General features: G+C 56.8%; 1 protein-coding gene across 1 annotated transcript in view; it reads left to right on the top strand.

Annotated features, from left to right (window-relative positions):
* The first annotated feature begins 301 nt into the window (after positions 1–301).
* The window catches only part of ZNF385C (zinc finger protein 385C), a 29,779-nt gene continuing 18,836 nt past the window's right edge, over positions 302–11,244 (top strand). The window contains exons 1-2 of the mRNA XM_064583529.1: positions 302–416; positions 1,766–2,017. Coding sequence (XP_064439599.1) covers positions 386–416; positions 1,766–2,017 — 283 coding nt within the window. The 5' untranslated portion in view covers positions 302–385. The remainder of the gene's footprint in view (positions 417–1,765; positions 2,018–11,244) is intronic.

The following is an 11,244-nucleotide window of genomic DNA, read 5'->3' as shown; positions in this document are numbered from 1 at the left end:
TGCAGCCTAGGAGGGGGTCGGCCGCAATGTGAGGGGAGTAACCTCCCAGGGTGCCCTCTGTGGGCAGGACTGTGCCCTGGACCCCAGACACAGTGCCCGGGAGGTTGGCGTGGCTCGGGCTAGGGACGGCAGGAGTGTGGGGGAGTGGGGTCCTCCCCTCCAGGAGGGGTATGGAGTTGCCCCCTTCGCTTCCCGCTAGGTGTTCGCGGCGCCACCTGGAGCCTGTCGCTGGTACTGCACCCTCGCTGCTCCACCTGGCTTCCGGGACGGCTGCCCCTCACACCACCAGACACCGTCGAAAGCCTACGGGTCAGAACTTCCATGTAGCAGTTTCCTAGGGCCACGGCAGCAAAGTATCACCAACCGGGTGGCCTACACAACAGAAATGTATTGCCTCACAGTCCTGGAAGCTAGAGGTTCGAAATCAAGGTGTCATCAGGGTCGGTTTCTTCTGAGGGCTGTGAGGAAGTCACATGTCCCTGAGCTCGGGAATTCTCTGTCCCCACGAGGGAGGAGGGAGGCTCAGGCCGGGCCCTCAGGGAGCCCCCCCCCCCCCCCCCCCCGGCCATGGGCAGTCCAGGCAGAGAGCACGCACACAGATCCAGGAAGTGAAAAGGAACACAGTTCAGTGTGAGGAAGGGAGTTGGCAAGCCCAGAAGAGAGCAGGTTAGAGCTGAGGAGTCAGGCAGGAAGGTTCCAGAGAAGTGAGTCGGAACAGGAAGATGGTGTGTGGCAGATGAGGGGCCTGGAGGGGTGGCGCAGGCGTGTGTGCGTGTGTGTGTGCGTGCGTGTGCATGAGAGAGAGAGAGAGAGAGAGAGAGAGAGAAAGAGAGAGAGGGAGGGAAGAGGCTGTGTTCAGCCGACGCAGGCAGCAGGGCCCAGGTCGTTACTGAAAATACCAACTGTTGCCACGGCCTGGGTGGCCAACACAGCAAGGGACATCTGGAGCCACGTGGGTCAGGGGTGGGGATGGCTTCACACACTGTCAATGTTTGTGAATGTCACCCGGCGGGCACTGGGCACAGGGAGGTAGGGTTTCTGCAGTCACCCCTCTGGCCAGCGGCTGCAGCAAGCGCCACATGCCTGCCTGTCACAGGACTGTCAGTGCCTGCTGCGAGGCTGAGCATGGGGCCCTGGCTTCCCCCGGCGCGACTCCCCTAACCTCACTGCTGCCTCCCTCTCCCTGCTCCCCCGGGCCCCAAGGTCCAACTCTTCCTCTCTGAGTTTTGCTCTGTGGCCGAGTCCCAGGTGTCGGCCTCTTGGGGTGCGGACATTTGTGACACTCTTCCAGACATCCCTGTATTTTTATGCTGCTTTGTGGGTTTTTTTTTTTTGTTTGTTTGTTTGTTTGTTTTTTTGTTTTTTATTTATTTATTTTTTTAAGATTTTTTTTTTTTAATTTATTTATTTGAGACAGAGAGAATGAGAGAGAGAGAGCACATGAGAGGGGGGAGGGTCAGAGGGAGAAGCAGGCTCCCTGCTGAGCAGGGAGCCCGATGCGGGACTCGATCCAGGGATCCAGGATCATGACCTGAGCCGAAGGCAGTCGCTCAACCAACTGAGCCACCCAGGCGCCCAATGCTGCTTTGTTTGAAATGGACCTCATCACGCTCCCTTTGCCCCCTTGGGTTGGGGACGTCCAAAAGCTGGGGAGTTTCATCTGGGACACAGGGCACAGGTGTCTCAGGGTCTTGAACCCCTCTTGCTCCTTCTATGTGTTCACAGTACTCAGCCTGTTGACTTGTCTCCCTCTCTCTCTGCTTAGGTATGAAGCGGCCACTGAGCCCCTCCCCCCCAGGTGAGAAGGAGCCCCCCATATCTGGAGCTACGGAGTGCCCCCCTCGGCCCCCAGAACTGCCTAAGCCCAAGCGTGAAAGAAAGCGGCCGTCCTACACGCTCTGCGACGTCTGCAACATCCAGCTGAACTCGGCAGCCCAGGCCCAGGTGCACTGCGGGGGGCGCGCCCACCAGCGGCGGCTAAGGCAGCTCAGCTTGGGGAAGACCCCTGCCGGGCCAGGTCAGTGTGGAGGGGCACTGCTCCCACAGGCTCCGTCTATGCCCCATGAGAGGCTCTGGGTCTGTGGCCTCTCTCTGGGGGGTGTTGGGTCTGGGGTGCCCTCAATGGGGTCTCAGGGTCGGAAGTCCCCCTGATACATCTGGACAACTGTCCGTGGGGTCTCTCAGGATCTGAGGGTCTTTAGGACTGAGGACTTCTCTTGAAGTCTTTTTGGGGTGTGGGAGCTCTCCCTGTGGGGTCTCTTGGGGCCTCCTAAGCAGCATTTCTCCAGCCTGGAGCCCCCTGGCAGGGATAGCCTTTCTGACAAGGGGTAGCCTGGGCTCCTGCTCTAGCCTCTGAAGGCTGGGGTCAGCAAGGTGCACGGCACTCCAGCTGAGGGACAGACAGGGGAAGCCCCTCTTCCTTTGGCGGCGGGACTCCTGGCCAGGATTTCTGCCTCTCCCTGGCTGGGGTGACTTTGCAGAGGTTTGGCTGTGAGCACTGAAGGGGCCGCTGGCTACAAGACAGATTTCTGGGGGAAATGGGTGAATGCATTCATGAGGGTGATTCCAGCTGACAGGCACACAGGGGCCATGGGGAAAACTGCGTTTCCCTCACTGTGCTGGGGCCTGGAGACAAATCCCCATCTTCCTCCTCACCGTCCTGCTCCAAGATGGAGTCTGGCTTTTGGTCCGAGGCAGACACAAAAAGAGCAGATGAGTGTTGTGGGTGCCATGTGTGGGTACGAAGGGAGAAAGGGTGATTATACCTGGGGACACCAGGAAAGGCCTCTTGGAGGAAGGGGGGACACACAGCTTTGGAACAGGGGCGTGGGAAGAAGGGACATTGCAGGCAGAGGTCACTGCATAAGCAAAGGCAGGGGATGGGTCTGATGGCTGGTATCAACTCAGAGCTCTACCTGAGCTTGGGGCTGGACTCCAAGGGTGTGACTCTGAGTAAGAGTGTATCTGACTATATGGATATTTCTGGAATGTGTGTGTATGTCTGTGTTTCAAAAGCCACTCATTCTTTCATTAGCTATTTATAGAAACCAACTACGCAAGCTGCTGTTTGGATGATTCGTATTTTTACTTTTTTCCAGCTTTATTGAGATATTATTGACATATGTGTCAGTTTAAGGTGGACAATGTGATGACTTGATACACCTATGTATTGCAAAACGATTACCACCATAAAGTTAGTTAACACCTCCATCTCCTCACATAATTATGATTGTGTGCGTTTCGATAACATTTAACATCTCCCAATTTAAGTGTGTAATATGGCATTGTTAATTATAGTCGCCACGCTGTGCATTTGATCCCCACATCTTATTTATCTGAGAGCTGGGAGTTTGTACCCTTTGGCCAACACCTCCCCATTGCCCCCACCCACCAGCCCCTGACCACCACCACTGTAATCTCTATTTCTATGAGACTGACTTTTTTGATTCTTTTTTTTAAGATTTTATTTATTTATTTGAGAGAGACAGAGATAGCAAAAGAGAGCACGAGCGGGGAGGAGAGGGAGAAGCAGGCTCCCCACTGAGCAGGGAGCCCAATGCGGGGCCCCCCATCCCAGGACCCTGGGATCCTGACCTGAGCCGAAGGTAGCTGCTTAATAGACTGAGCCACCCAGGCGCCCCAAGACTGACTTTTTTAGATTCTGCCTGTAACTGAGAACACACAGTATTTGTCGAGGAATTCATATTTTTCAAAGGTGGCATACCGGCCTATCAAGAAAGAGCTGTCTGAAGACACATGCAGACAGGTTTGTCCAAGATAATAACAGGCTCCAAAGAGCTGGGCAGATGGTGCTTGGAGAAGTCAGAGGCAGAAGGGAATTGACAGAAGTCAGGGAAAGCTTCAGAGAGGCGACATTGACGTTGGACCTCAGAGACAAAAGGGAATCCTGGACAGAGAAAGGGCTAGAGCGAATGCTGTGCGGTCTGAGGCCCATGGCTTTCAGGGGGCAGCGGGTGTGTGGTGGGTGTGGCAGACGGTGAGCAGGAACCCCCCGGGAGGGCCTCACAGCCAGGCTGGGTGTTTAGCCTCTGTCCTGAAGGTGATGGGTGTCACTGAAGGGCTCTGAGCGGGCGTCGTTAGTGTTTTTAGATGTCTCTGGCAAGGGGGAAGGGTAAGACTTGGGGGTACCCGAGAAGAGGGAGGACAGAGATTCTGGGGTCTTTTCTGTAGCAGAAGCAACAGGACTCAGTGACGGAGGGATGTGGAGAGGGAGGTGCCCAGGATGACTCCAGCTAAGGTGACGCTGTGCCGGGCAGTGCCATCATCAGAAGGGGGGTACTAGGTGGCTCAGTCGTTAGGCGTCTGCCTTCGGCTCAGGTCATGATCCCAGGGTCCTGGGATCAAGCCCCGCATTGGGCTCCCTGCTCGGCAGGAAGCCTGCTTCTCGCTCTCCCACTCCCCCTGCTTGTGTTCCTGCTCTCGCTCTCTCTCTCTCTGTCAAATAAATAAATAAAATCTTAAAAAAAAAAAAAAAAAGAAGGGGGGTACTGATGGGGAAGCAAGGCTGGAGGGCAGGAGCAGGTAAAGAAGGCCAGTCCTGCCTGGCTGGCCCCCCCCCCCCCCCCCCCCCGGCATGGCCTCTTCAGCCCTGCTTCTGATGGCAGTCCCTGGGGTACAAGCCTCCCTCTCTCCCTTCCCACCCACCATGCTCCCCTGGAGAGAGCACGTGGCGTGCATGCGAGGAGAGAAGGCTGTAGCACCAGATGTGGCCAGAGACAGACTGCTCAAGGGGATGGGGACCCCTTCGCTGGGCTTCCCTCTTCCCACAGTCCTCATCCCCAGAGTTCTGGGTAGGTTTGTGGGGACACCAGGAGACGTGATGCCCCCCCCTCCTCTCCAGATTATGAAATGGGAAGAGAGTCACTGTCCCTCCAGTCATCCGTCTGTGCTGGCCCGTGCCAGGATTCTGCACGGAGGGGTGCTTGGTGCCTGCCCTCGGTTACGCACAGTCCGGAGGGGGAGGCAGCCATGGGGCCAGACCTTTCTAACCGCCCTGCTGAGGAAGGGAGCAGCACTGTGGGAGCAGGGGAGGGTGATAGCTGTGCCTAGGGCAGGGATGAAGGGTCCTCAGATTTCTGGGAACCCTGGAATTTGGGGGCCCCAGCTAAGAACCTGTTCTCCATTGGCCTCATTATTTCCTAGCCTACTCCAGGCCACTCCACCCACTCCCATGCATTTCTCCTGTCTCCTTGGCTCTCTGAGGGCTGAGGATGCTAGCAACTGCCCTGGGGTGAGGACTGGGGGTGAGAGGCCCTCAGCCATGCCGAAGGCCTCTCCCAGCCATTGGTGGGGACTGGGTCAGAGCAGAGAGCCCTTAGGGTGCAGCTGACTGGGGGCAGCCTTGGCCTCTGAACAAAAGAGTCACACATAAACCTTCAAGAGGCTTAAGGCAAAGTATAGGAGTCTTTAACACATGCCTCTGTTGCTAGACATGTGAGGTCCCAGGCCTGTGGCAGCTAGGAGGACCACTCATTTGCTGGGAGGGTGCTGAAGGTGTGGGGGTTGGAAGGCCACTCTGGGAGGCCTCCTGGAGCTGTCACTTTGATTAGGGGTCTGTGGGGCTGGCAGCTTGCACAGTGACAGGCCGTCACAGGCAGTGAGGCAGGGACCCTCTCCTGCTCATGTCCCTGAGGCCATCCATGGGAGGGGGAGGCTGGGACTCTTCCCTCTCTGAGCCCCCTCGCCAATGCTTGGGTCAGAGGCCTCCTCACTGAGCCACACCTAAGTGAGCCTGGAACACTTGGGAGGGGACACAGGATGGGGAAATGGCAGGTACCCCAGACTTCCCTGATTCACTCCCCCCAGGTACTTCCCCAACTTTCCCTGCCCACCCTCCGCCCTATCTGTACCCTACACAGCAGGCCCTTTCATTCTCCAGGAATGTGTCTTGAGCCATCTTTCCTCACCCCCTTTTCGCTTCCTCCCACAGGGTGGGGTGTGTGGGCACCAGGCACCTCCACCCCAATAAGGCTGAACTCAGTAACCCTACTGACCACCACACATGCGCACACGCACGCACATGCACACCCCAAACAATTTAGGTGGTTCTTGAACATCTACAGAAAGGTTTGCTGGCTCAACCCTCTCAGCCCCAGCCTCTACTGTGGATGGTGGGCCAGCACAGGGCCTTGGGAACACGGATGCATCTACTTAGGACCTGCACTGTTTGGGGAGCACGTCCACATGCAGCAAGGCATTCCCTCCTCACCCGGCCACAGGCCAGGAGTAGATGGCGGCACTCAGTTCTCACTTTACAGTGGGATGTTGGAGCTCAGAGAGTTTAAGCAAGACACCCAAAGCCACAAAGCTGGGTTCGGATCCCAGCGTGTCTGACTCGCCTACACTAGCCCCGTTGCTGCTCAGGAGAGCAGCGTATATGAAGAGACATTGGACCTGGATGTTTTAGGAATGGGGAGGAGGGATGGCCAGAGAAGGCTGACTGGCTCCCAGATGACTTCACAGTGCTCAGAACCCACGGCCTCTCCTCTGCCTTGTGCCTTGGTATCCTCCACTGAAAGATGGGGAGATGCCAGCCATCCCCCACTTGGCCTCACCTGGCTGGGGAGGGAAGGGGAACCTCCCAAAGCCAATCCCTCTCCCTCCCTTCTCCCTTCTCTTGGCAGGACTGACCCAGCCATACAATTCACCGGCCCACCCCCTGCCCCCCACCCACCATCAGCGGTGCAACATGACACCGGAGCAGAGAGAAGGGGATTTTGGAAATGACTTAAGTTCTGAACGGGCCAGGGGGGCCTTGGGTGGGGAGTGCAGAGTAGACACTAAGGGGGACAGGAAAACAGATGAACTCAGACGATAATGGATTTCAGGGCAAAGATGTGCCTTTCGGGGTGGCCAGGGATCAGAGTGGCGGGTGGAGGCTGTCGACCACCCTGCACCCTCAGACCTCCCCTAGCTCCTGTTCTAATCAGACCCTCCATCTCCTCTCTGAGTCTTTGACTGCACAAGCCTCTTGCTGCATTCTGAGCCCGAGATCAAAGACCTTGAGCTCAGGTCACGCCTGAGTCACCGGCTTGATGAGCTCCTCACCCCCCACTCCCTGCAGATGGATTAATTTCAGTCCCATCAGGAAGCCCTGGAAACCCTCCAGCCTGTCCCCCCTATCGCTTCCATATCTCCCTGGGCTGCTGATTCCTCCTCAGTGCCCCCCAATCCATCCCGAGGCCTTTGGGTGCATGTTTTGGAGACACTGGGCTCCCCCAAGGCCACTGGTAAGTTCTTCTTGCAGTCTAACCAGCTCCTCCTGCTGCTGTTCTCCTTAAGTGGCAGGTGATGGAAGTGCCCCTCGCTCTCCCTGGACGGCCATCACGTCCCCCTCCCCCAGGTGTGAACCTGACCATCAGACCCTTCCCCCTACCAGAGACCACCAGGAAATGCAAGGTTGTCTGGGTGGAGAATTAGGGGGCTTAGCTCAGATCCCTGCCCTCAAGAAGACAAAGATTCCGTCTGTGTCTGGGTGGGTTAATTAGCCCTGGGCTTGAGTTTCCTTCCTCTCCCCAAACGAGCAACTCCTTCCCCCTAGAGCCTCTTCCTAACAAACCTGTTTTCAGAAGCTGCTGCTGCCAACCCCTCCGCAGACCCTTTGCCGGCTGTATTGGCTGCCCCAGAGATTACAGGTTATTGTCTGGTGGAGACAGGATGCTGAGGGGGGTGGGCGGCTAGCGCTGGGCCTGGGCTTGGAATGCCAGACTGGATCCAGCTGTGGGTTGGCTGCCTCCTCTCCCCCATTCCACCCCTCCCAGCCACCAGGTGCTCAGGTGAGTAGAGAGCTGGCTCTTAGTGGGGAAGAGGAGGGGGAGGAAGGAGCAAATGGAGGAGAGCTGAGCCTGGGGGGTAGGGAAGGGTCTGGAGCAGGGGAGAAGTGTCAGAAGTTCTAGCAGATCAAATGAACACCCCCCCACCCCACCTGGCACTGCCTGGGTAGTAGGTCCAGGTCCAGGTACTGGACTAAGAAGGGCAAGCCCCTGGGGCTCCCTTCCCCCACCACCATGGCCAGTGCTCTGGGATGAAGTGGTCACACCTCTCTGGGCCTCAGTTTCCCCTTCAGCAAAGGGAGGTAAATGTAAAGGGATGGTGGGCCAGAGGATGAGCAAGGCTGGACAGGAGAATGGGGGCTCCTGCAGCAGCAAGCCCTGAGGCAGGGCTTCAAAGTTCAGCAAGAACTTTCTGGCAGGCTAAGAAGTGGTTGGCAGCACCTCCTTTCTGGAGGTCTCTATAGGCAGGGTCAACTCTACACTTAAGTACAAGAGGCACTAGACAGGGACTCTCGGGAGGAGGGGGATGGAGGCTGCCCCCTGTCCCTAGTCCCCAAAGTTGCCCCATTCTCCACCCTTGGGGCAGGAAGTGCTCTGTGCTTTCCACCCTGGTTGGGATGGGAGAAACTAGGGAACAGGCAGCTGCTTCCAGACAAGGGGAGAAAGGGCCCTACAACCGGTGCTTTCCGGCAGGAGCAGGAGTCCCTCCCTCTGCCCTCCCCTCCTGTCCCTCACATCCCCACCCCTTCCCTCTGTCACTCCCTGGCTGGTTTCATTTGCTCCTCAGACGCGCTCAGCGGTGCCTCCAAAGGCGGAGAATGCTCTTGGGTGAGTGCTGGGGAGGCCAGAGCGTGGGGAGGGGGCTCAGACCAGGGTGGGTGTCTCCTCTCCCTGCCCTATCCTTTTCTTGCCATTGTTGGCCCCCAAAAGTTGTCTGTGGAGAGATTCTGGTAGCCATTTGACTCTTGGTACCTTTTCCCAGGTCCAGGGCTGGGCAGGGGAGCCCCCACTGTGGCTGGGAACAAAGGTAGGGGTGGGGGTGGAGGGCGGAACTGGTCAGGAAACTGGAGGTGCACCCGGCAGGAGGGAGGTGGACTACACTTTGGGGCAGATGCACGTTTGAGGAGCTTGTGCCAGAGATTCCTTGTATCAAATCATACCTTCAACTGCCTCTGAGGGGCTGCCAGGAGCCTCCAAAGGAGGGTGGGGGGGTGGGGCCGGGGGACTGTTTAAGAGGGAGTCATTACTTCAGCAGAGAGAGAAGTGAACAGAGGGAGACAGGCAGAAATCTGGGTGGCTCCTGCAGCCACTGCACTGGGGTCCATACTAATGCCCCCCACCTTTATCCATGGTCTCCTGGCTCACCTCTCCACACAGGGGTTACCTGGCACTCTTTGAGGGAGACAGCCATTAGCTTTTAAGAGGTATTTTTGGGAACCCCTTCCACAAGGGCAAGGGCTGGTGGCTGGAGGGCTGTCTCAGAGTTCTTTTTTTTTTTAAAGATTTTATTTATTTATTTGAGAGAGAGAGAATGAGAGAGAGCACATGAGAGGGGGGAGGGTCAGAGGGAGAAGCAGACTCCCCGCCGAGCAGGGAGCCCGATGCGGGACTCGGGACTCGGGACTCGATCCAGGGACTCCAGGATCATGACCTGAGCCGAAGGCAGTCTCTTAACCAACTGAGCCACCCAGGCCCCTCAGAGTTCTTCTTGTGGCTGGTCTTGGGGGTCTTCCTCCAGCTCGGGGAGGAGGGCTCTGGAGAATGTGGGAGCATTCTGGCCATGGTGGGAATCCTAAGCCGACCGGGGAGTGAGCACACAGATCTTGGATCAACCCCCCAGTCCCTGCCTTTGGCTCTCTCTCCCTCCGAGATTCCCATTTTCTTCAGAGTTTGGTTTCTTCTGTGATAGGAAGGGCAGCTTTACTATTTGAGATGTGTGTGTGTGTGTGTGTGTGTGTGTATACACGTGCACCTCAGGGAGGGCCCTCCCATCTGCCCCTATGACGTGCGGTGGGGCAAGAGACAGAGACTCTGGGTCTGGCTACATGAGCTTGTGTGTATATCTGATGCATTTCATTTTGTAAGAGAGCGTGTGTGAACACACTGATCTCTGGGTAACTGTATCTGTATATAGATCTTTGTGTCTATGCCTCTTTTTGTGATGGTGTGTGCATGGTTTCAAATCATCTGTATATGCCTTACTAGGGGCCTGGGGGTCCTCATGTGTCTGTCTGTCCCTCTGGGTGTATACGATCTGAATGCGTCTTTGTTGATCTTGCCTGTCTGTGTGTACGTGCATTGTGTACGTGCATGCTTGTGCGTGGCCTCTGGGCCGGCCTTTGCCCCCAGCCGGCATGGGCGTCTGTCCATTTCTGCACGGGTACCACCTCTGTATATGCACACATCAGTGTGCCTAGATGGTCTCATCACGAGGAGATGTGTGTGAGTGTGTGCCTTGGGGTTTGTGACCTGCCTTCTGTGGTCGCCCGTGGATTGCAGGGTGTGTGTCCCTGTGCTCTTCTGTGTATCTTTCCAAGTGACGGCAAAACAGCTGGATGAGGTTTGCCCAGATCCTCTCCCTTGGGTGGCAGCCAGAGTGATGTTAATTCATAAGACACCCGCTTTGTGCCCCTGCCCCAGCCTCAGTTGGACCCCGGAGGGTGGCCTCTTTTCTGCCACTCTGTCTAGTTTGTGTTTGACCAGAGCAACAACCTGCCCTCTTAAGGCAGCCGTCCAATGAGCTGTGGGTCCCAGCTGTGGACCCCTGGCCAGGGTTGAGAAGGGAGGGACTTAGCTAGGGTGTTCTGCTGCAAAATGCCATCACAGAAGACCCCCCCACCCCCCCGCCATATACCTGACCCTTTCATGGGTGCCGGGCTGTGTGGTACCCTCCTGGGGCAGGTTTTGGGTCTGTGGTGTCTCCCTTCATTTGAGTGTACCCACAAGCCAGGCGGTCATGTGTGTGTGCATGTGCCATGATTCATGCATCATCCCAGCAGCTGGGGGGGCCAGGGTTCACGGTGAATGTCAGCGGCAGACGGTGGGTGGCACAGAGCAGTGCGGTGTGAAGGGTGCTGGGGGAGTTCCCAGAAGCCACCGGAGAGGTCCCGACCTCAAATCAACGTGTGCCCTAGGCCTTGTGTGGGAGAAAAGTGTACCCAATTGGGGCGGGGGGTGCGGCTGGAAGGCATTTCTGGATGATTGTGTTGATGGGAAGGGGAGACTAAATCACCGAGTGCCGCAGCACCCCCTCTTCAAACGGCCTCCACACCTAGCTCCTTTGTTCCTCAGACCCATCCCTGCCTTGCCCTTTCCTCCTCACCCAGCTGTAATTCCCACTTCACAGATGGAGGAAGCTGAGGCTCATAGGTAAGTGTCTAGCCCAAGGCCTCAGAGTTCAATGTCACTGGAGCCCCACTGCAGGCCTCTGGACTCCAGGTCTGGGAGGGAT

This window comes from Mirounga angustirostris, unplaced genomic scaffold, assembly GCF_029215605.1.
Source record: "Mirounga angustirostris isolate CCGP_5_RB_7025 unplaced genomic scaffold, mMirAng1.0.hap1 SCAF_17, whole genome shotgun sequence".
NCBI lineage: Eukaryota > Metazoa > Chordata > Mammalia > Carnivora > Phocidae > Mirounga > Mirounga angustirostris.
This window is presented reverse-complemented; position numbering and strand designations above follow the sequence as displayed.